Below are 20,804 nucleotides of genomic sequence, written 5' to 3' on the forward strand. Positions count from 1 at the left end.
CTTACCCTTTTAGACTATAGACTTTTTTTGGAATTATATTTAATTTACAGTTCTTTGTTATTATTATAATTATATAATATAACATCATGCTTTTTGTAAGCAACAACAATAATTGTGGAATTCATCCAGTTATTAAAACCAGTAACAGAGTAACTGTATTCTAGAAAGCATAACTTACAGCCATAGGCTTTTCTAATTAGATAGTTGAGCACTAGTTTTCTTACACAGACACCACAGATAGCTCACTGACAGTCACATATACTTGTATGTGCTGAAATTTACTTTTTTGAATTTGTTGAGTAAATTCTGAATTTTTTTTATAGAATGAATCAATTACAAAAAAACAATAGACAACCATCTAGAAACAATTCCTGATCCCTGAACCTTCGTTTTGTACACGCACCTCTACGTTACATTGTGATTTCATTTTGGCCACTTAATCAGTGAACTGAATAGCTGATGATGAACTGGCATAAAGCATTATAAAGCTTCATGAGGTACAGAGAACAAACATGTACAAGTATGACACAAACTTAGTGGTGCGATGGTTTGAAGTGACTTACCTAGAACTGTTAGTCTGGTCCCTGGGCCAAATGTCAGCTCAGAGAAGCTAGCACAATGATAAACAACCTGACATAAACTGAAAGAACTTAAAGCCATTGATGTCTATCAACACAACAGTCTTTGGGGCCCCTCATGTAGTTAACACTGGGAAACATACTGCTCCCCCGTTAACAACTTCCTCTCAGAGGCCCCATCAGGCATCCGCATGTTAGACAGCAGTAATTTTCAGGAAAATTTCACACCAATTCTATGTTGAGGACACTTTTTTGCTCATTCTTTTGTACAGATTAATGCTCCCATACAGAAATCACTTCCATAATCAGAGCCTATGACCTAGTCAGACTCACTACTACTCTTTGCGTAACAGGAGCAGAAAGGAGGGTTCATGAATTGTACAATAACTCTTTAAACATTATTTATCTTTATTGCATTCGCAATAAACACATACATTATACTTAAACTTTCTAAACATTGTATATATAACCACACAAGTTATGAGACTTCCTGTATGTGCTATGCATAAAGCAAATGCCAAAGTATTTGCTAACTTTGTTCAGTTATGGAGATGTACAGTAAAGAAGCGAAGCTGTTTAGCACTAAACTGTGTAATACAAAGTGATCTGTTACCAAGGACACTTAATTAAGCGCACATCTACTGGCACAGAACCCAGAATGGTGAAAATATCCATGTCATTGGTGCATCGTGTCACGTGATGAGTGGCAGATCTCACGCAGAATCACTCCTGTCTGAGCTCCTTCACTTGCACATTAAACCCTGTTGTGAAAATGTGAAATACATTCTTGACAATATAAACACAATTCATTAAACTATTTACACGGTTACACTGTTTTCTTTTTAAAGTAGTAGTGAACCCCACACTGTGTGCATTATGATACAAAGGTATGTGGCAGATAAAATGGTGGCTTCATTCTCATATACCTGTCTCTTGATGATGAACAGGATGAACAGGCCATACACAACACTCTTGCCGATGAAAGCACCATAGGCCAACATTGTTAACCTGCTTGTCTTAAGGTATTTCACTAAAATAAAGAAAGGCCAGATGGACAAAACACGTTATCCCATATTTGAGAATGCAAACTCATATATTTTATTAGAGAGATGTGTTCATTAAAGTGTGTATATTGTGAAATAGATACCCACACTCTACAATACCTGTACACGGTTTTAATGACAGATCTTACCTTTGGGGCCTGGAAAGACAGATACAAAAGTGCATATTTTTATTTTTTAGGTCAATTAAGCATTGTTGTGGTCATATTACAACAACAACAACAATAATAATAATGAAAAGCAGAAGATGCATGAGTAGACTCATACCTTGAGGTCCATTTATGGAATCTGAATGTATAGATGTCTCCTTTCCATTATAGAAGGAGACAACGCATTTGTAGTGTAAGCCATCGTGCCATTCCTGGTGAGTGATGCTGAGTCTGCTGCTGATTGTGTAGAAGGGCATTTCTCCAGTCTTGTTAGAGTAGCTGGCAGCATTATCTGTGGCCACTCCATTCATTTGTTTCATTCCATTAATTCTCCAGGACATCTGCACATGGTCAGGGTAAAAGCCAGTAGCCAAACACACCAAAGTGACTCTGGTTTTCTCACACTCTTCATTTTCGCTAGGTTTCAGTATCTTGACAGTTGGCTTTGTGATATTAACAAGAGGATCTGAAAAAATATTCAAAGGAAAACAATTGCATTTACATTTTAACTTCCCCTGTTATTGTACACAATGAAACACATTCATTAAATGGCTTTGACTGATCACACATACACACACACACACACACACACATATATATATACACACACACACACACACACACACACACACGAAAAATATACAAACTAATATGTCTTGCCCTTTAACAGCACATAAGTGTTAGCACATGAGTATTAGCACATACATTTTAGCACATGAGTATTAGCACATTAGTGTGTGCCCTGTGGATTTACCTGGTTGGATGCTACACTAGTTTCGGATATTCTACATTTTGCCCTTATTTACACCTTTTCATTTGAAAGCAACAATTCAAATGTGCCAAATACAACATAACGACATTCTGAGACTTCAAAAATCTTTCAAAGTTCTATACAAATAATGTTACTCTATACCTAAGCACTGTTATATTGATCCCCATCAATACAATTTTAAACAAAACTGGTAAAAATGACACCTATTTTGAATAATTTTGTTTAGAATATAAATATGTAATCATTTAAGATATGCCCCCCTATGTTTCATTTAAGATCATTTGATATTGTGATTAAAAGCTTCCTTCATTTTGGAAGAATAGGAATGCATTCTTTAAACTCTGTTTAGCACTAGTGAAGAGTGTAGCCCATGTGCTAAATATGTCTGTGGAGATGTTCACTCTTACAAGCACTTTAGAGGCCTTTCCCTCCAGGCCATGCATTGATCAGAAGGTACATTGCATGGTGCCTTACAGGACACATGACCTGAATAAAATGAACAATGCTGCAATTTCTTTGACCACTTGTAAAATTAATTACCTGACAAGATTTGTTCTTAGCAGTTATTTGAATTATACAAATATCATCAAATGTTTTGCTTAAAAAACAACTTATTAACAAAATGAAAGAACACAAAGGTTTTCCTCACATTTTGAAATGAGATAGATTGCAAACTTTTATGACTCTAATAAACTTAAATATTGATACTGATCTGATTACATTGTAATTACTTTTTCATGTATGATTCTTCATGTTTATGTTTATTCTTTTTGATGAATGATAAGTCGTATTTACAATCACTGTGCTAGTCACTTGCATGAAGTTTAATTTGGGTTGATCACATGATGTGCCATTGTATTCTTTCCTAACTCATTAATCTGATGTTACAGTTATGTGATGAGGTCAACTGTCTTTTTAACAGGAAATCCACAAGCAACTTTCCAAGAAACAAATTATCTTGCATTTGTTCACACCAATGTACTAATCTACTTAAACCATCCTCTAACTCCTCACAGAGCCCATAAGAAGTATTAAAACTGACATAGACTTCACTTTTTTTAATCTAGAAATTAAATTCTACTACCACCTTTATAATTGCATGAGACAAAAATTATATATTGGACATGAAAAAATATAAATCACTTTTTTATAAAGTATACAAGACTTTCAACGAATATCACTATAAAATCCATACATAGAAATAAACAATGCACTTTGTAGCAGTCCCATTATAAATAACACATTCCACAGTGAACATTCTAAATCAATTAGCATATTTGTTATTCACTCACATCTATTTACAAACAAGACACATCCATAAACCTGCCAGAACAGAGCAGTCCCTAAGATCACTGTGTGTGAACTGGAGTGATAAGTTTTTCCTTACCGAGAACAGTGAGCTTGGTCCCCTGGCCAAAGTATGCAGGCTGATTATTCACACTGTACAGCAGCAACGATAAAACTCCCCACACTTCTTATGACCAAGTACTTTCTGCTACACTAGCGTTGCCACTTCCACCATATACAAGCCATGAACCTAAAGTAAACTTTTTTTCCCTCATCATGTATGGGTTTTTACAAAAACACAGATTCGAGTTTTCCTCGTGCAAGAGACACTTACCTAAAACTGTGAGTCGAGTGCCCGGACCGAATACGGCTGGATTGCCAGAACACAGAGTGCAGGCACTCCACATAATCACCGTCAGCTCAAAAGGCCACTTTTACCCTCACAATTTCTTCTAATATCACACAACTTTTAACTATTCGTCAATGATGTATTTTCACAGTATTGCACAAAGACTAGAATCACTTTGCAAACTACCAAACTACCATTGTCGTGTTTTATAATTGCCAGACTGTTGTTAAATGCACTTTGCATGCATTGCCATAATAATGCTGGACTCTTTTCTATAAGGAATAATTCATTCTCACCTGTCACAGTGAGCTTGGTGCCATGTCCAAAATATGCAGGATTGTAGTTGTTCACACTGATATGGCGCTATAGATAAAACCTGCACTACCCTGACAATCTGCTACACATCACCAATCATACTAAATCAGGGCTTCAAATAAGGAGCAATGAAATGATTCATTTGAATGATAAATCCCTATGAGGAACATGATATTTCTTACCAAGGACTGTTAACCTGGTCCCTCCACCGAAGTAAGCCTCACGGCTCCCAGAGACACAGCACGCAAAGTCACTAATGAAATCACCTCGCTGTCATGTGCCATAGTCCAACAATTCCTGCATTTTACCTGTGATTTTGACTATTACCTGCTCATAATGGTTAAGGTATACTTATCAAACCTTTAATCTTTTACGGACAAGATCTGTTTACATAGCTTTAATTTGTAATGATTAATAATGCTTTGAAGAAAATAACAAGAATAGCTTGAACAGACATAGAACTCATATGTCATGTATTATAATTATTTAGTCAAAATCTGCTCACCTTTTACTGTGAGTTTAGTTCCACTGCCAAAGTATGCACGGTCATTAGTGTCACACTGAGACTACGCTACTGGTAAAACCTCCACTCACATCCACACAAACTCTCAAACTGCTGCACTAGTACACATAATAACCAGATTACACACTGTCAGTACTTTAGTAAAGAATTGTGTATTTTTCAGGCCTGGTAATACTGCAGTGCACAGCTTCAATACAGTCCACTACACAGTACTGACAATCCTAAAAGCCGTGCTCAGGTATACTGTACAAAGACCTTTTGAATATCTTCTTTGCACTGTAGCCTCATTTCTCACTCCAGTCATCACAGAGAGCAGTCCATTTAATTTACAAGCTATGTCTATATTAGACAATTAGACAATACATTACATGTTATTAATGCAAAGGACATGGTAGCAAACCAACTGATGCTATTAAAGTGAGCGACATTTCTTACCAAGGACTGTTAACCTGGTCCCTCCACCGAAGTAAGCCTGACCGGCTCCAGAGACACAGCACGCAAAGTCACTAATGAAATCACCTAGCTGTCATGTGCCATAGTACAACAATTCCTGCATTTTACCTGTGATTTTGACTATTACCTGCTCACCATGTTTATAGCACATGTGTCAAATTAAGAGTTTTGTATGGCCCATTAGACAACCTTTTTTACAATCTCCTAAAATGTGATTATAATTAACAAAGACTTTTAAGACTTGAGGACTGAATGGAAATGAAAGCCTTCTAAATGGCACTTTACTCACCTATTACTGTGAGTTTAGTTCCACTTCCAAAGTATGCTGGATCGTAGTTGTCACAATGACACTAAGCTACAGATAAAACCTCTACTCACATCCACGAAAACAAGAACCCTCGCAAACATGAAAAGGATATAGATTTGCACCTCACCTTTGGGCAAAATAAATGTCTCACAGCGTTTATACCACAATTTTACACAGTATAGGCCACACATGGAATTGATTTTCTTACCTATAACGGTGAGCTTGGTGCCTGCTCCAAAATATGCTTGTGAATATGAGCACAGAGCTTTAAAGCTGCATAGTAATGTCTACTTTCAGGGTTTGAGAACGTCCCCCCCTATATTTCTATGTGAGCTTTAATTTTGCTCAATTCAAACAAATATTTGCACAGATCCAAGCATTTACATAAACAAGCAACATTATCAATACACATTGGTAACCCGGGTTAGTTCAGGGCATTAAAGAACTGAGTTGATATATCTCACCTAGAACAGTCAGTTTTGTGCCTTCACCAAAGTAAGCTGGATAGGTTCCAAAGCACAGCGTGAAGACTCACCGAGAAAACAACTGGAAGTGCGTGGTCTAAACCGTACGGCAAGCCAGGTGTGTGCAATTTAATGATCTGTAAGATCTTGAAGACTCTACTGTAATGTACTCCTATCCATTGGGATTGCTACTACCTGCATACTGCCAACTATACTTTGAGAAGGGTCAGTGACCTTTCAAACAGGACAGGATTAATACTTACCAAGAACAGTCAGTTTAGTTCCGCTGCCGAAGTAAGCTTCATAATTGGCACACTGTTTGGTTCTCATATAAAAAAGTGTATCTATGCTTGAACAGCTGCATCACTTTCACTCTATAACATGGTACTGTCTAATACGGTTACTAAAGATGTTTCCTTTTTTCATCCTGCACTATTCAAATCACAAAATACACATTTTACAGTGATTTAATGTCAAGATTAAACATTTTCTTACCTAAAACTGTGAGCTTTGTTCCAGTGCCAAAATATGCTTGATAACCCTGATTCACAGTGTGAGTGTGTTAACAGATTTCTCATGTCTCTCTAACGCTAATCTTAAGAATCTCACATGACCAAATTTCTTGTGTCTTTGGCTGGACCCACACATATTTTTCTTTGGGTAGGAGAATCTCTTCATTGTTGCTATGGCTGAATGAAAATGCTCTTTAAGCCAAAAATTGTAAACAAGATGTACTTAAAGCAAAGATCCGAGATCAGCAACTCTGGCTGATTCCCAAAATACCGCAGAACTTAGATGACATATTTTCAAGACCAAAACCATTCTTACCTAAAACTGTAAGCTTTGTTCCAGAACCAAAGTATGCAGCAGTCTGAGTCACAGTACGAGTGTATGAGCAGATTTCTAACAACTCTATAATGCTAATCTTGTGATTTTGACTGAATACCTTTATTTAGAAAGGAAAGCCGCTTTACAGTTACCATTTAGACAGAAAATAGTCTAAAACCATTATCTTAATGCACACTCCACATGCATTATTTTTTTTGTCTAACCCCCCAAAAATGCTTCTCCATTTCCATAATTTTCAACAACATTAAAGCTTGTGAGATCATTCTTTCATAAACTTACCTACAACTGTTAGTTTGGTTCCAGCTCCAAAGTATGCAGGATTAGCATTATCACAGTATATGTGTGTGAACAGATTTCTCAGATATTTCTATCTCTATATATCATTAATCTGACATACAAAATGTTTGCAGATTTTTGCACATTCTACTTAGCTCTCCTCTTTTATAAGAAAAACATTCTCGGTGCTGCTACAACTGAGGCCAAATACATTTAAACAGAAATCCACTAATGATGTTCTGAACAACTTGTAATTAAAGAATGAGAAAATACATGCCAACTGAACTCAGTGATCCCAGAATATGCTCTTTATATTAATCCCAAAAACTATAAAAAATATTTTGCCAATATGGCAACACAATTATACAACCGAAGAAGTTTTCTTACCTAAAACTGTCAACTTTGTTCCAGCTCCGAAGTATGCCTGAGCAGCATTGTCACAGTATGAGTGTGTGAACAAATTTCCCAGATTTATCTAATGCTAATGTTATAAACCCGGCTAATCCCATGAACCTGGCATGTTCATTTCAAACATATGACTTGACCTGTCAGATGTGTCTCTTTGGTAAAGAACATACACTTTGGATTTAGAAATTCAAAAGCATAAACCTCAACCATGCAGAGGTCACTGGCTAGTTAACAATCAAATCTGGTCAACTTACCTAAAACGGTCAGTTTTGTTCCTCCGCCAAAATATGCTTGAGAGCCAGTGTCACATTGCTAATCAGCACTTCAAAATAATCACCATGTCCTTTTCATAATCCATCATGTGTCATCTAAACAGAAAGCTGTGCTTGTCCATAAACTGCCTATTGTAATAATCCTGGGATCCACACCATGTGTTTACATGAAGTTGACCACTGTCTCCACAACCGCCATGTAACAAGGGGTGAGATGCACCATTTAGTAAACTGAGGAAAAATATATGAATTCATACATATGAAGACAGGATAAAGGAAAAAAATATTTTCAACGAGTCTGCTATGCACAACAGTTGAAATCCCATGAAATCAGTTCAGTGTCTATGTTCTCTGCCGTGCTGTCACTAACAGTGAATGGCAGGAGGTTTTTGTACGGTGGCTATATGGAAATATATCATCGTGCCCCCCCTGTCCCCACAGTGCTAAAACATTAGACAAAAACGAAAACTCTCATTTTACCTCTCACCCATCCTCCCCCACCCTCATTTTATCTTTACTTTACATCGTACATTACACCACAGTTGTATAATTATAACAGGTGCTTTAGGTGGTAATGTAATCTCAACAGAAAGTTGCTATTTCTGTGAATAACAACACATATGGCAGGTGCATGTTTGACATGACATGACATAAGAGCCGTATGATACAGCAACCCCTCCCACATCCTCATACAGCAACGATCAAAGTGAAGAGTGGTTACAGAGTCCTCAGGATCCACCCTTACTACATCAGGAAATGGAGATACAAACGTTGTGCATTAAATATATTCATTTGCTAACAGATGAGAGAACAGCTGATTTTCTCATGATGCAGTTAATATGGCTCCCCAAAGGCCTCTGCTGAACCACAATACGTAGCATTACAAACATGAGCAGGAAATATTTCTATGCTAGAATTATGACTAACCGCAAAAGAAAGGAGAGGCTGACATTTCAGCTGACAAAAAAAAAAAAAAACACTAATACAATTGACATAAATGTAAAACACCAATAGCCTACTGCTTAATTTAAACTTCTGACTTAGGGTCTGTCCCAAAACTTAGCGAGCTGTCTACATAGTCAGCGCTTTACGTCATAGTGTGCGCGCTCCCAACACGTAGGCCGTCCAAATTCTTAAATTCCTTAAAAATGCCACCTGCTGAGATACTTTAATCTCAATCATAAAGTTATGTTAAACATTGAGAAATGTTAATTGGTTGTCGAATGGTTCCTCAGCTGGTGAGACAATCGCATTCGACAATGCAAGCACAACTTTTTCAATTGATCAGTCAAAATTTATTTATATAGCGCTTTTTACAACAGTTGTTGTCACAAAGCAAGTTTACAAGTGTCTGAGTCCAAGCCCCCAGTGAGCAAGCCAAGGGCGACAGTGGCAAGGAAAAACTCCGTAAGAGCATGAGGAAGGAACCTTGAGAGGAACCTGTCACGTTACGGCCCCTGACCCCTCCCTTTTGGGCGTGTGTTTATGTTGTCTACGTCTAGTCGTCTGCATGGATCTTCTGTGGATCTTCGTGGGTGCGATGACGTCCGAATGTGTTCATCCATCTCACCTGTGGCTCATCTCGTCATCACTCGGGGCTTACGTGGTTTGTCTATTTAATGTGCGTTCGCGCAGTGTCCTGTGCTCGTCTTTGTTTAAGTGTGACACGTCTATATGTATACATGTTCTTCATGCGCTATCTGCGCTAGTGTGTGTAAATAAAAGTGACGTTCGACAAGTAAAGGATTCTGTGTCTCGTCCTTCGACGCGCCCCAAGCGGGCATGCACAACCGAGCGGGCATGCAATGCAAAGCCCCAGCAACCCTCGACGAGATGCAGGAAGACCCGTTGTGCGCGTTCATGCTGTGTCAGGCTCGGGAGACCAAAGTGACTGCGATGGCGGACTACTTCCGCAACGCCGCGGTACAGCTGTGGAAGGAGTGACACCGCTCTCCCACCAGAGACCTCTCGCCTCTGCGGGTAGGATCCCTAGAGCTCTGCTTCACTGAGAAGACCCCCGAGAATGAGTTCGAGGGGGAGGAGTCAGAGGAAGACTCAGAAGAGGAGGAAAGCTCCCCTCCGTCCGTGTACTCGGCCCCCACCAAGGACTACTACCGAACACTATGCCACTGCAGCCCAATGAATTGGAACAGGCAACACAACAGTTTTATTCCACACTCAGCAATACCTTAGACAGTGTAGCTCCAATTAAAACAAAATTAATTAGGGAGAAAAAGCTATCACCATGGTATGACGAACACACTCGTCTTCTAAAACAGGCAGCTCGAGCAGCGGAGCGAAAATGGAAATCCACCTCACTAGAAGTGTTTAGAATCACATGGAAAGACGCCATAGTCAAATATAAACATGCCCTAATAAAAGCTAGAGCCGCATACTATTCGACACTAATAGAAAACAACAAGAATAACCCTAGATTTCTCTTCGCGACGGTATCTAAACTAACAAGAAATATCAACGACACTAGTTCTAACACAGCACTTACACACACTAGCGATGAATTTTTAAACTTTTTCAGTAATAAAATAGATAATATCCGACTACAGAGTCATAATACATTGCAGCCTAACCTCCAATCCAACCCCAGTAGTTCAGCTATTAGTAACTATGCATCCAAAAATATTACTGAGCTAAATATCTTCAATCCTATATCGCAAAAAGAGCTCACAACATTGATTAATTCGTCTAAGCCTACATCATGTATATTTGACCCAGTTCCAACCCGTCTATTTAAAGACCTACTCCCAGCCACTGCAGGGCCCTTACTTAATATGATTAACTCCTCCCTTAACCTAGGTTACATGCCCAAACAATTAAAATGCGCCGTAATTAGACCCTTGATTAAAAAAACAGAATCTCGATCCGCAGATTTTAGCCAACTATAGACCCATTTCTAATCTCCCATTTATCTCTAAAATTTTAGAAAAAGCAGTTTCCAATCAGTTAAACCACTATCTTCAATCAAATAGTATCCATGAAAAGTTCCAATCAGGATTTAGACCAAACCACAGCACTGAAACAGCTTTACTCAGGGTAGTGAATGATCTACTAATATCGGCCGATAATGGGCTCGTCTCGTTCCTTATACTGTTGGATCTTAGTGCAGCTTTTGATACTGTAGACCACAACATTTTGCTGGATAGACTAGAAAACACAGTAGGTATTAAAGGAGTCGCACTCTCCTGGTTTAGATCATATTTAACTGACCGCTTCCAATGTGTAAGTGTTAATAATAAAACCTCTAAATCTGTGCAGGTTAAATATGGTGTCCCACAAGGGACAGTCCTAGGACCACTTCTATTCACACTGTACATGTTACCCTTAGGCGAAATTATGCATAAGCATGACATCAGTTTCCATTCCTACGCAGACGACACTCAGCTATATTTATCGGCAAAACCCGATGATTTAGGCGCAAACAGTAAGATTGAGAAATGTGTAGAAGAGATAAAACATTGGATGGCATGTAACTTTCTAGCACTAAATGCCGATAAAACAGAATTGATAATAGTTGGGTCTAGGGCTGCGAGAGACAAGATACATAATGCAGCATTGAATCTACATTCTTTTACTATAACCCCCAGCGCAGAGGTAAAGAACTTGGGCGTCACAATAGACCCAGATCTCTCGTTCGATACACATATTAATAATATAACTAGGGTAGCGTTCTTTCACTTGCGCAACATTGCCAAAATTAGAAACATATTAAATATTAGTGATGCAGAAAAACTAATCCATGCATTCATATCCTCTCGTTTAGATTATTGCAACAGTCTCCTAGCTGGATGTTCTGGTAAATCGATAAACAAACTCCAGCTGGTTCAGAACGCAGCAGCACGAGTTTTAACAAAAACTAAAAAGTTTGATCACATTAGTCCCGTACTATCGTCATTACACTGGCTGCCAATTAGATTCCGTATTGACTATAAAATACTTTTATTAACATATAAAACGCTGCATGGCTTAGCTCCAGACTATCTTAGTGAACTTATTGAACAATATAACCCAGCGCGTTCACTTCGCTCGCAGGACGCAGGGTTATTAACTGTTCCTAGGATCAAAAAGATCACAGCAGGTGGAAGAGCCTTTTCTTTTAAAGCTCCACAATTGTGGAATAATCTTCCTGCCTCTATTCGGGACTCAGACACAGTCTCAATGTTTAAAACTCGATTAAAGACTCATCTGTTTAGTTTGGCCTTTGATTAATCTGTTACATATTTACTACATCTCGTATCTTTTCTCCGAGGTTCACCTGGAGAGTAACATTGCAGTCGGAGCCTACAATACCAGCATCGCTGCTCCGACACGGAATGAAAGCCTGGCGTTCATCAACAGACATTTACAGTGACAATATCATAACCCAGAACTTTCATTTTTACCTTTACTTAGTCTGATTGTGTGATTTGTGTGTGACTTGTGTATTTGTCTGTATTTTGTGTAATCTGTGTGTTAACGGGCCGCCCAATGGAGGATGGGTTCCCTTTTGAGTCTTGGTTCTCCCGAGGTTTCTTCCTATTCCCCACTATCTTAGGGAGTTTTTCCTCGCCACTGTCGCCCTTGGCTTGCTCATTAGGGTTCTGGACCCGTAGTATTGTTAACCTTTTAAATCCTGTAAGGCGCTTTGTGACAACATGTGTTGTGAAAAGCGCTATACAAATAAACTTTGATTGATTGATTGATTGACTACGGCAAGAGCGAGAAAGAAGAGGAAAGCCCTCCTCAGTCCGAGTACTCGGTCCCCACCAAGTATTATAGTGAGGGAGAGGAAGAAGAACGCCCTCCTCCGTCTAAGTATTCGGACGGCAAGCCGTACACGGAGGACGAAAACGGTGGGCCGTACACGGAGGACCAGAACAGTGAGCCATGCACGTAGGAGGAGGACTTGAGCCCGCCCCCCTCGGAGTTCTCCGGGGAAACCACAAGGGGGAAGAGAGGGCGGAAGGAGGAGGTCTCTCCCTATCCCTCTGAGGGGAGCGTTACGGACTGGTCCCGTGGCGAAACCCCGGTGGAGCCAATGATTTGGCGTTCAGGCAGTGAAGAGGAAATGGAGGAAGAGAGCACCGTTCAATGTGCACCGTCTTATGAGGATAGATGTTAGAATGCTGCCTTCTTAAACAGCTCACTACGTAATCAGCGCCTTTCTTCGACAGCTCACTAGATTTTGCTCCACTCTTAGTCTCTGTTGCTTTAGTTTGTTATCAATATCAGACATCAGTAACACCGGCTTCATTGTGATTATGTCTTCAAAAACACACATAACAGTATAATTTCTATAGTTATGAAGGTGCATTTTAAAGTTTGCTTTCAGTTTTGAATAGATTTGGGGTTGTTGGTCCAAGTGCCTGTCAGATATGTGGATGACTATGGAAGATAATGAACGCAACTCTGCACCTTTTAAATGAATATTCTTGCATTATTTTGTCTATTTTGTCTATCCAAAACAATATAGTATAGCAATATAGTAATGTCTTTTCCATAATTGCTGTTCAATGAAAATGTATTATGGTTCATATTTCACTCTGTCCTCTGCTATACTGTACTATACTGTATGATGCAGTTAAATTCCTCACTTCCACCTGCAGAGGTCAGCAAATGATTTATAATCCAGTGCACAGAGGTGTAATTACATCATATCAATCGGCCCTTTCAGCAAGCCACCTATCACCATTCTGCCCCAAGATTTCACACGGCTGTGCTAAACTACATTTCAGATTCTATATTAACTATACAGTGGTGCAAATATAACGTGAAAACATTTTGGGGGGAAGGTGGAGGTGAATCCACCAATTTGAGGTTGTTGTTCAGATGTACAGCTTAGTCGAGGCACTGTGCACTGCTGGAGGCACAAATGTACACAGCCGTGTGCTCACGCTCCAGGCTTTTAATCTGGAGTGTTGAAGACAGAAGGTCTGGACGGCTCATGGAGTATTTATGAGCACTGAACGGGGTGACGACTTGAGCCGAACCTGAGACAGCAGACATAGCCACGAGGTCCAGCTCACCGAGCGTCCTCTGCCTGTACCAGTACATGTAGTAATAGGTCTTGTCATCATGCTTGCACTCCATATTTACTACATCACCACGGTACTTCAGGAACAAAAGAGGGTCCTGACTAACAGTGATTCCAACTGAAGACTCTGCAAGAGGGAAAATGAAACCACTCATCACTGACTTTTTTTTTTTTACTGAGAATCTGCTGTTACATGTACATGACTGATGCAGTAAGTCTTACAGGAAAAACAGCATTAGGTTTTCTAAGTTTTTAACTAGTTCTTACTCAGAATGTGTATTAGTGCCAATGCCACCCATGTCAGCTCCATGCTGTGCTGAGGTAAAATGACAGCCTGTCTACCTGCCTTCTCTTTTCTAGTTTTCACATAGCAGGAAGTCACAACAGGAAGTCACATCACTGAGCATTTATATAGTTGTGACGGGTGAGGGAAGTGCAAAAAAGGAGGAAGTGATCACGCCAGTCTCAGGGAATCCAAATGGAGGGTACAATAGGCAGCAGTCAACTGGTACAAAGACAACACATATATAGACAGACAAACGACCCTCAGGTGTTGAATGCCCTAATGGGCCACACCCACCTGAGGGATGAACACAACGTCACAATGACTGGACAGACATGGAACATGGCCGCTGTTAACGAGGGTGGCCAGCAGGGGGCCTCTGTACCGTGACAATAGTATCACTGGATTTCCATTCATAAAGCTTGTTCATTCATTGGAATGTAAAGGGGCACCTGCTTATATTTATGAAAGTGTGTATTTTACAGAACTATAACAATTGTATTTATACTGTGTGTTTTTCAAACAAAGAACACAATAATCCAATAGATATATAATATATTATTATTATTGTTATTATTATTATTATTATTAATAATAAGATTATTGTAGATTTAAGGTAGATTGTTGTCTACCAATGTTTAGCCAACAGAATGTGACAGAAGTGCAAAGCCCCGCCCACTCTGTGCTGTCTACACCTGCACATCCTGTACTGCTCACCATCATTGTGCTCCCAGCACAGAATCACTGATGGATTCAGATTGGCAAATAACAATTCAGGGTCCTGAGCAATACTGACTTTGATGCTAAAAATGCTAAAACTTTGAGCTTGTAACAATATCATTGTTAAATGAGGTTCAGGGTTCACTACGGACCTATTAGAGTGTAACGCACGCACAGCGGGCAGAGCAGGCTAGTGAGTTCCCCGCCCAGATGTTAGTGAGTTCTATAATGTTTTGTACTTGTTCCAAATAAAGAGTAAGCAAAGGAATTGCATTAACAGTCCGCTTATTAAATACGTACCAGAGAGAGAGCGGAAAGAAACAGAGCTAATAAAATTCTTAACTGTTAGTATTATTGCAATTGTTTGGGTTAGTTCATGTAGGTTTAGCTTATCAAATCAAATCAAATATATTTGTATAGCGTTCTGTTCAACATGGCACTGAGCACTGAGGAAGATCCGATTCTCAGAGATGGTGGGAAAGTCTTTTTGGTGGCCATCATCGAACTTTCCACAGACAAATGACGTGGCCCCAAATCAGCCTGTCCCTCAGGGCCCTCACGCCCACCCACGCTGAATATCTAAAAAAGAAGAAAAATGAATTAAGTAAAATGAATTAAGTTAAATTCCTCTCCAAAACCTTTCACAACCCAAAACATAACTGTCAGGGTGCCCCCTCCCTGCTAACGGCTACAGACACTCAGCCAGCACTCTGGGGAGGTTCTTCTAATACAGTGGTTGGTGAATATAAATCAGTGGTATGTGCATTCATGTTCAGGCCCAGACAGCAGGCACCTCCTACTGCTTCCTGTAACGTTGAAGCCAACGCTTGCTTCAGCGTGACTCTCTGGCTGCACAGTAATACGTGACGCTGTCCTGCAGCTGCAGGTCTGAAAGGTGCAGGCTGAACGTGTTGTCATCTATGTCTAGAACGGCACTAAGGCTCCCTTTGGGCTCGTCAAACTCCTGTATAAGGAACTCCACAGGGGCGCCATAGTGGACGTGCCTGTACAGCATAGTGTAGCTGGCCACGCTAAACCCAGAGGCCATGCTGCAGTGAAGGGCAACCTTCTTCGCTGGAAAAGCAACCATGGAGGCTGGAGACTGGAGCACTTGTTGAGCTGAAGCTGTGAAGGAAACAGGGGTTAACCCAGGCTGGCAAATCAAGAGCCAATCTGGGTCTTAAAATGAAACCTGTTCTGTTCCCCCCATCTGAAGTACTCACATGTCTCCAAAAGCAGCCAGAGTAGCAGACCTGCTGAGAACATCTCCTCCCGATTTTCTTCCTCCAGCAAGTCCTTTTGAACCTGGGCTGAAACAAGTGCGGTCACCGGGTGTTATAGGCAGAGTGGCAGCGCGGTGTCTGGTGGTGCCGCCCAGCTCATTTAGTGCACATGTCCTGTGGTGCAGACGTGCTCTGTCCTGTCAGGCAACAAAACGTCTGTGGTGTATTCGGCCGTGAAGTCCACTACATGATCAGGGCATGTTCCAGCATCAGACTAGTGTACTGAGAGCACAAATGTGACTGAATCAGGTTGCCTTTCAATAGGTTACATAAATTGTTTATAGTTTCATACAGATATGCCTTTATCACAAAGCCTTTTCCTGGTATGAGTTGCAACACGTTGTACTGTGTAATGTCTGCACTGAACAGCCAAAACTGAATGGAAATTCCTTTCACTGCATGAAAGTGCAAAACAAATGTGATCAAAACAGTAAGATAATACAAATAATACATATCATAATATTATAAACAGCTGAAAATATGAGAAAAAGTGACCACACACAACTTGCTGACTCTGTGTGTACCTGTATGAGCCCAGGTAACTGCACAAGCAGCAGATTTGAATTTTAAATTAATTGTTCAGGTGTTTTCTCAGCAGTTCAGAAACCTGAAACACACCTCCCCCTGCTGGCCTGAAATACAGACTGGCCTAAAACAAAGACGTTAGAGAAATGCAAATGAAAATAATGATATACTGATTAACTGTGTTTGACTCATAGCTGAACAGAACACCCCTTAAAGTCCTTAATGTGTTGAAATGGAGCATTAGAAGCATTAGTCCATGGTATTGTGGTATATTGTGTCATCAGATAACAAACCAGAAATGTATTATAAAAACCCACATTGCCCCATTATTTTTATTTCTCTGTGCTTCCTGTTTTGGTGATGCAGCCGTGTGAATATGCAGCACTGTGTATTTTGGCAGCACAGTAATAAACAGAAGAGTCTGACTGAAGGACTCCAGAGATGGTCAGATCTCCTTCCAGTGTGGATTGTCTGTTCAACTTGAACCGTTGTTTAAATCCATCCTCATAGTTTGGCTTACTACATGCATAGCCAAAGCTGACCAGGGAAAAAGAGGTACTGCCAGTCTTTTGCTGATACCACAACACGAACGGCAAACTAGTGTCATCATGCCTGCATTTGATTGTTATTTGGTGTGTTTCATTGGCAAGGAGTGATGAGATCTGTTAAATGTTAGCACAGTCTGTCCCTGCTGAAGGAAAATGATTTTCAGAATTTCAAAATAAACAAAAATCCATAGAAATAATTTTTAAAATAACACATTAGCCTTTCAAGGACATCATATCTAGCAACCAAATAAAACACAAACACGCACACACAGGTCTTAAAGAGCACACATCCTCCTAATACATACACAACCTGAGAGACAATAACACTCTGAGAGACACTTGCAATCTGACAGACACATGAGGTTGTACACATACCCTCTGTCTTTATACCATGGGTTGCTTTGGGGTAGGGTGTTCCATACACAATAAATAACAATAAATAAGCTCCTCTATTTGTCACAATATAGTTTAAGGGGGTACATGCAACAACAGTCTTTATTTTTTTTAAATACCCTATTGAAAAATTAAATGGTTAGGGTTAGGGTTGTGGTTTATTTGACACATGTGCATCAGATATTGCTACTTGTGAAGACAAATATTAACTCTAGTTACTTTGGAGGGGTGGCATGTTGTTGTGGTGGTTAGCTGGTTAGTGCTGTTGCCTCACAGTGAGGCGGTCTGGTTTGATTCTTGGTTTGGTCTGCTCTGTGTGGAGTTTACAAGTTCTTCCTGTGCCTGTGTGGGTTTTCTCCAGTGTCCTCCCACAGTCCAAAGACGTGTGTTAGGTTGAATTGCCCATAGTTGTGAGTGTGTGCATTTGTGTTGGTCATGTGTGGGACTGGTCACCTGTCCATGGTGTACCTTGCCTTTGCCAATTATGCTGGGATCCCCCCCCAGCCCCCCTCTGAAGGTACTTCAGAGTCTTGAATCAAAATCAGATAATGTTTAACTGAAACATTAGATCCCGTGTTTCAGGGTTTTTAGTGAGCTAGTCATTTTAACCACAGCACTGTGCTTACTGGCAGCACAGTAATAGACAGCTGAGTCTGACGGTCTCGGTTCAGAGATGGTTAGAGTTCCAGATAAAATGCTGTGCCGGGTCAGAATGAACCGGTCCTCGAATCCAGTTTCAAAAATCGGTTTACCTGTGCTGTATCCAAAACCGATCAGGGTCGGATTTGCAGTAGCCCTTTCCTGGCGATACCATAACATCAAAATTAATAAGCTGTCATTATGGCTACAATTGATATTTGCCGTAGCATTTTGGTGGACTATCAGCTGTAGATCCTGTTCAAATGTTACACATTCCACCGTCTCTGTAGAACAAAAGGGTGATACTATTAAACAAACAAACATACAACCAAACAAAACAGCATATTGATTAAACACTAGGACAATATGCATAAAAATTGTGGTTATGTTTAATTATGTCATCATTAAAGAATCATACTTGAATATATGATGAAGAGAATGACTAGCACAGCAGTAAATTCATACATGTTTCTTAATAATCTGGAAGACTGAAAGAAAGAAAAGTCCCACATAATTTAGTCTATGAACAGACAGAGGAAGAGGGTGTGATATTAAGAGTGAGAGTGCAAGATAAAGAGAGTGAGAAAGAGGGAGAGAGATACAGATACAGAGAGAGAAAGGGAGAGAGAGAGCATATGTGTGTGTGACAGAGAGAGAGAGAAAAAGATAGAGTGTGTGTGTGTGTGTGTGTGAGAGAGAGAGAGAGAGAGAGAGAGAGAGAGAGAGAGAGAAAGAGAAAAGGTAATAGAATTCAAAACATCTCCCTCTGCTGGTACACAACATAAATAAGTGTATATTATTCTGTACTGGTGAGATTATTAGAAAGAGCAGGACATGAAATTATAAGCTTCCAGATTATCTGTAACATTAGTTTCTTAATCACTGTGATGGTGAGGGTGGAGTTGGAAGTTGATGCATCTTAACCGTAACAGTAAAGCTCTCTGTGTGTAACAAAGCTGGAAGGGTCCCATCGTTGAGGCGATTTAAGTATTGATAGTTTGCCTTTTTTAGATACTTTTAAAAATACTAATGAGATACTAGAGTTTATTCCATATATACACCCCATACTTATTATATCCACATTTGGTTCATTAGACCAACGGTTCCCAACCTTTTTTGTGCCACAGACCGGTTACATGTCAGACAATATTTTCATGGGCCGGCCAGCTGGGGGTAAATACGATGAAATAAAATGATACGACTGGCATAAAAACAAATATAAACCGCATAAAAATAAAACTCACCAGATGCTCCGACTGATGTAATTGGGAGACAATCCCAAAATATTTTATATTTTTCAAAATAAAACATCACTCAGACTCTAATCGTTGATAATATATATATATATATATATATATATATACACACACACACACACACACACACTACCGTTCAAAAGTTTGGGGTCACTTAGAAATGTTCTTATTTTTGAAAGAAAAGCAGTTTTTTTTTCAATTTAGCTAACATTAAATGCATCAATACACTATACATTATTAATGTGGTAAATGACTATTCTAGCTGTAAACGTCTGGTTTTTAATGCAATATCTACATAGATGTATGGAGACTAAGGATGTATATCTTCACCACTAAGGTAGATTCGATACACATCTCGATACACTGTCACCGAAACTATATAACTGCGATACTCTGAAACCCCTTGTCGATACGATGCGATACAAATCACTCCTGTTCACGATATGATGCGATTCAAAATGATTTGATAACGATATGACTTATTATATGAGGACTCGGTTTGATAAGTGATCATTTGATACAGTTAGTTGAGGTTTGAGGATGTATTGGCCTAACCCATCAGTTTTCTTAACTCAATAGCACAATTCTACTTTACTCTCTAACAATTTAAGGGATGTATGCATCTGGGGTGGGTTTCCCGAAACGTTCATATCGCTTCGTAACCTCGTATGAAACGTATGAGGTTAAGAAGTACTTAACGCTAAGAACGTTTCGGGAAACTCACCTCTGGTTGGTTTCAATGGAGCAAAACCAATACATAATATAAAAAAATGCATAATTCAGTATATTCAGACAGAGCATTAATTTATTCAAGTGAATTATTCAGTTATTTTCTCCATCTATATTTATACAAAACGTTTAAAACATAAGATGAACAGTTTTTTAAAGTACTGTATTAACATAGTGAAAATTATGATCTGCAACACTACTGTCCGCTAGACTTATGAGGGGGTAGCGGCCACAGAGATGTCCATATCGTGGCGTCTTTTCATGTGTGTCGCCAGGTTCGTTGTGCTACTAACGTATTTGATAGCCCCACTGCATTGTTTGCAGATTGCGTGCGTCT

General features: G+C 39.6%; 1 protein-coding gene across 1 annotated transcript; it reads right to left on the reverse strand.

The window, feature by feature from the left end:
- Positions 1-962: 962 nt before the first annotated feature.
- Positions 963-16,613, reverse strand: LOC143481142 (M1-specific T cell receptor beta chain). Its single transcript, XM_076979080.1, has 8 exons — positions 16,318-16,613; positions 15,937-16,219; positions 14,434-14,447; positions 14,048-14,218; positions 3,948-4,031; positions 1,907-2,254; positions 1,505-1,779; positions 963-1,339 (listed from the first exon to the last, which is right to left on the reverse strand). Exons 1-7 carry the CDS (start codon positions 16,358-16,360, stop codon positions 1,754-1,756), a joined length of 969 nt encoding a protein of 322 aa, XP_076835195.1. The 5' UTR covers positions 16,361-16,613; the 3' UTR covers positions 963-1,339; positions 1,505-1,753.
- Positions 16,614-20,804: the final 4,191 nt, after the last annotated feature.

The sequence above is a fragment of the Brachyhypopomus gauderio genome, chromosome 17, assembly GCF_052324685.1.
Source record: "Brachyhypopomus gauderio isolate BG-103 chromosome 17, BGAUD_0.2, whole genome shotgun sequence".
NCBI classification, from domain to species: Eukaryota; Metazoa; Chordata; class Actinopteri; order Gymnotiformes; family Hypopomidae; genus Brachyhypopomus; species Brachyhypopomus gauderio.